Source organism: Strongylocentrotus purpuratus, unplaced genomic scaffold (genome assembly GCF_000002235.5).
Source record: "Strongylocentrotus purpuratus isolate Spur 01 unplaced genomic scaffold, Spur_5.0 spur5_scaffold_6, whole genome shotgun sequence".
Lineage (NCBI taxonomy): Eukaryota > Metazoa > Echinodermata > Echinoidea > Camarodonta > Strongylocentrotidae > Strongylocentrotus > Strongylocentrotus purpuratus.
Genome location: NW_022145612.1, coordinates 45,830,774 through 45,835,169, shown reverse-complemented (window position 1 = coordinate 45,835,169; position 4,396 = coordinate 45,830,774). Strand labels below are relative to the sequence as shown.

Here is a 4,396-nt window from a genome sequence, read left to right as displayed (position 1 = left end):
ATCATATATTATCAATGTAATACTCAATGAATACATTGTGTATTGGCAAATTTTACTTTAAAAAGCAGATTTCAAGTTAGATCCTTGTTAAATCTAATTTCTTGAAAATCTGCACAAGCAATAGACAATTATTGATCATATTAATAATCACTCTCATTTTATCGAGAATTGACCAATCATATCATTACTTTTGATAAATTAAGTGATATATTACAATTAAATGGTATTGCAATAAATGTTTGCAACATTCATATCTTTGGAAAAAATAAAGTTAATTTTCTTATTTGTGTATAAGTATGAATTTATAATGACAGTTAACATTTTGTATACAACAATAATTTAGCATGAATAAGTTATAATCAATAAAATATGAATCCTTGATTAACTATATAACAATTGAATCATGTTTATCAAGGAAAATAGAGGACGGTTGCCATTATCCAAGTTAATATCCAAATTTTCAGATGAGAGACGGTGGAACGCTACACGGCAGACGCGGTGATGTCTGAGTGCGAACACAGCATGCGCATAGAACGTGTCTGAACGCTCTCTGAAATCTCAGGTTAAAGAGCGCGTACAGAACAGGATTGAGAAACGAGTGCGCGTAGCCCAAGTACACTGATATCGTCATAGCCGTGATATTAATGACGTCATACATGAAGGAATAAAGTAGCACTTGGAAGAAATATGGCGTCCAACAGACAATGAGACAAGTCAGGATTATCCCCAGTTGTTTTGCAGCTTTGTCCTGTTTGCGCAATAGCATCAACGCTTTGCTCCCTCGTCCGCTTAGAGCCGTGAAGGAAGAGGTTAGCGACTTGCGAACACGACTACGGAATCCGTTCATGGATGAGACATCCATTGGAAATGTAAGCGAAGTACTGTTATCACTTTTTGGATACGATAAGCTCCTCGACGTCGTTCGTCGACTACCGACTACGGTATTACATCGACAATGAGTGACCTCGTTGATGAGATCAAATGAAAATGATGTCCGACGTTTGGGAGGGTCTGGTAGCCTCGTATCACTGTCGATATCGGATAGGATAACATGATCACTCTCCGTCGGAGAGATCGATCGTTCGTCACTCCGGGGTGATGTCTCGATATTTTCGCTTGAAGTCGTAAATGAACTTTCTTGCATCGACGTCAATATCGACTCCGTAAATGGCTTTTGGACTATCCCGTTACAGTGCATGACGTCTCCATTTTGACGAAGGGGCACAATTTGGTCTGTATTTGGTTGCAAGTTGGAGGTTTCGGTCACTGCTCTCTCCGGCGTCGTGGGGATCGAAGGGGGTTGATTTTTGGCCGGTGACCTATTCAGTCGATTCATACTCTCGCACGTGCTGTCCACACTCGCTCCGAGTCGCCTATTCGGACTCGAGCCTCGGCTCGAACCGCGGCTATTCGGACAATTCGGGCACATGACCATTCCATTTGAAAACAAATCACATTCTAATCGATCCGGATTAAGCGAATGAGGAGAAAGATGAGGCTTGGGGTTGCTAATTGCAGAGTCAATAGACATTCGATCAATTTTTCTCCTTGCTCGAATGATTGGCGAAATATTTAGTTCTGTGTCTTCTCTATTTGTTCCTAGAATTGGTATTCGATGTTCGTTTTCTGTATTATCCACCCTCGTCATCAGAGCTTTTTTTTCCCCTTCACGTATCTCATAAGGCCCTATGCTTCCATCGTCATCATGTTCGGCATCGTTTGACTCGGCGTCTGCTAGCTTTCCATCACTCGATGGCGCAGAGTTATAATTGACCCCTTCATAAATACTACCACCTTCGCCAGATCCATGGTCCTCATGACGGTCTTCGGCTTCGTTTTCTTCGTTCTCATCGCCACGGACTTCGTGATCCTCCTCGTCAATGCTCGCGTATCGTCTTATTTCACGAGCTCCTGTTCCATAACCTCGGCTGCGTCTCCTTATTATCGCCATCAGCTGTCGCTCTCCTCGCTCCCTTCGGACGGTCTTCTCATAGATACCCTTCAATCTCTGAAGCTCATGCTCCGTAATAAAATTATGTTGAGATTCGCTGTCCCGTCGCGAGCTTCCAGGCCGTGTTGACATGGCACTGCTTGCGATACTCGAACGGCCCACGTCCATCTTAGATCGACGATGAATGGCGCGGTAGATTTGAGAATAAATTGCACAAAGTACGAAGAGTGGAATGATGTAAATAAAGACGGCACCGGCGGCCATCAACCACGAGCCGACAGAAAAACTGACGAACACAGTGCGAGACGGCACAGGAACATTAGTGAAGGCAAATTTCCACGTGGTAGCAGGACCACATATAAATACAACAGGCACGCCCCACACACACGAAATCAGGAGCAAGGCTCGTCGCCGAGTTCGTTGTCGAATATATTTTATAGGTGACGTGATCGACCAGAAGCGATCGAGATTGAGTAACACTAAGTTCATAATACTTGCCGTGGTGAAAAAGTAGTCCATTGTTATCCAGATACTCCTTGCTGCGTTTGGATGGGCCTGCCATCCTCGCACCGATAAAATATCAAAAACATTAAAAGGTATTACAAATATACCAACACAGAGATCTGCGATAGCAAGACTGGCAGTAAATAAATTCCCCACGGTGTGTAAACTGCGATCAAGTCTCATCACGTGTATTACAACTGCATTTGATAGAGTTACAAGAAAAGCGAGAAAAATGACCAGGACCGCTTTGAGCGCAACGATGGCTGTTTCGGTTTGGTGGTCAATGTTCGTATCGTCGCTGAGGACGGCGGCGACATCGTGGGTGAGATCGTGTTGCATCTCGAGGTTGGTTTGCGTGACAGTTGGCGTTACGTTCCATTCTGCGGCCAGTCGTTCGGCCAGCTGAGTGGTGACCATCGCTATCTTGGAGGCAGCGACGTGAGACACAGACTCCCACCTGTCAGTCTCTTCACGATCCATGATCATGACATTCATTGGTAACCAACTCCGGTTGATTAAGCACCCATCAACATCGCACTCCTATAACACCACATCAGCAGTAGATAAGCCTCGGCTACTACTAATAATAGCAGTTAAGGCAAGAAACACCGCCTCGATGTCTACTGTATTATTAGTGGAGAAAGAGAGCATCTCGTTTTCTCCGTCTCTCTCGCTCGCGATCCAACTTCCAACTGCTCGCTGCTCACAATAATTTCAAGCCAGAAGCTAACGCCGCATCGTTGCCATGCCTGAGCTACTTTGCATTCATTGTCTCCGCCTCGGGGGAATTTGAGCGCCTTTTATATTGTCTCTCTATCTCACTCCCTCCTCTCTCTCTCTCTCTCTCTCTCTCTCTGTGTCTCTTTCGCCTCTCTCATTTCAATATGCTCGTATACGAGGGCAGGCACTGTCAAACTATATTCGTAGTCTTAGAGTCCAAACCCAATTACTGTTCTAAAAATAGATTTCGCTGTCTCCTTCATGACACATAGGCCAATTAATATGTCAAGTATTTTTGCAAGTGCTATGTGTGAACAGTTCCAAAATAAACCAATTTTAAACGAATGTGGAATCATTCTACAGTCACTTTCGTCTACGATGAGGTGAGAGTAATTTTCGTGAGGACTAGAAACCCAGACTAGCCTAAAACCATCCACTCACTTTCGTATTCTCGCTTTGCTTCTACAAATTGGACCATTTTGAGCAGGCGCAGTGCGAAGCTGCGCATCTTTACGTGATAAAACATCTTCCTCCTCAGTTCACTTTCACTTTTTCTACTCATAGCGATTGTGAAAAGACGTAATACCACAACGTTATTTTGTATACCTTTTCTCTCTGCGTATTTATTTATCTACGTACATTTTTTTTTATCTACGTACATTTTTTTTTATCTACGTAATTTTTTTTTTATCTACGTACATTTTTTTATCAAGATCTTTTCTCCGCCTACCTGTCCACTTCAATTAATTGTTTCTCTATTTTTCTTTCTATCTTCACAATGCATTTAGATCTTCATGTATTTTTATATTATTTTGTTATTGAACTAGCCCATCAAAACCCTATTTGAATTGAAAAACAGATGTCTATATCGTCCTACAACAACAATGGTATTGGTGAACAAAATAATGCAATTCATCTGATAATGATTCTTACTCTCCAACCATTTCGCCCTCATCTCCATCCACCCATATCCCTCTCTCTCTCTCTCTCTCTCTCTCTCAGTTTCCCATCTTTTCTCTTCTTTTGGAGCCTCGGGGAGAAGTTGTGATGATTGTCAGCTGTATGAACCTCGTCTCACGATGCTATCAATAATTATTTGAGAAGCAGTTTTCTCCTAAAATGAATGAACATGCACATTCTACTTTCTACATGCATTTACAAACTAACTCTATATTATATAGAACAAGGCCACCGGATTAACACTGGATAATATACAGGATA

The 4,396-nt window shown here is 42.5% G+C and overlaps 1 protein-coding gene across 1 annotated transcript; it reads right to left on the bottom strand.

Annotated features, from left to right (window-relative positions):
- Positions 1-460: 460 nt before the first annotated feature.
- Positions 461-3,246, bottom strand: LOC100888787 (muscarinic acetylcholine receptor M2). The gene has a single exon (XM_003723964.3). It carries the CDS (start codon positions 2,948-2,950, stop codon positions 461-463), a length of 2,490 nt encoding a protein of 829 aa, XP_003724012.1. The 5' UTR covers positions 2,951-3,246.
- Between the last annotated feature and the right edge of the window lie 1,150 nt (positions 3,247-4,396).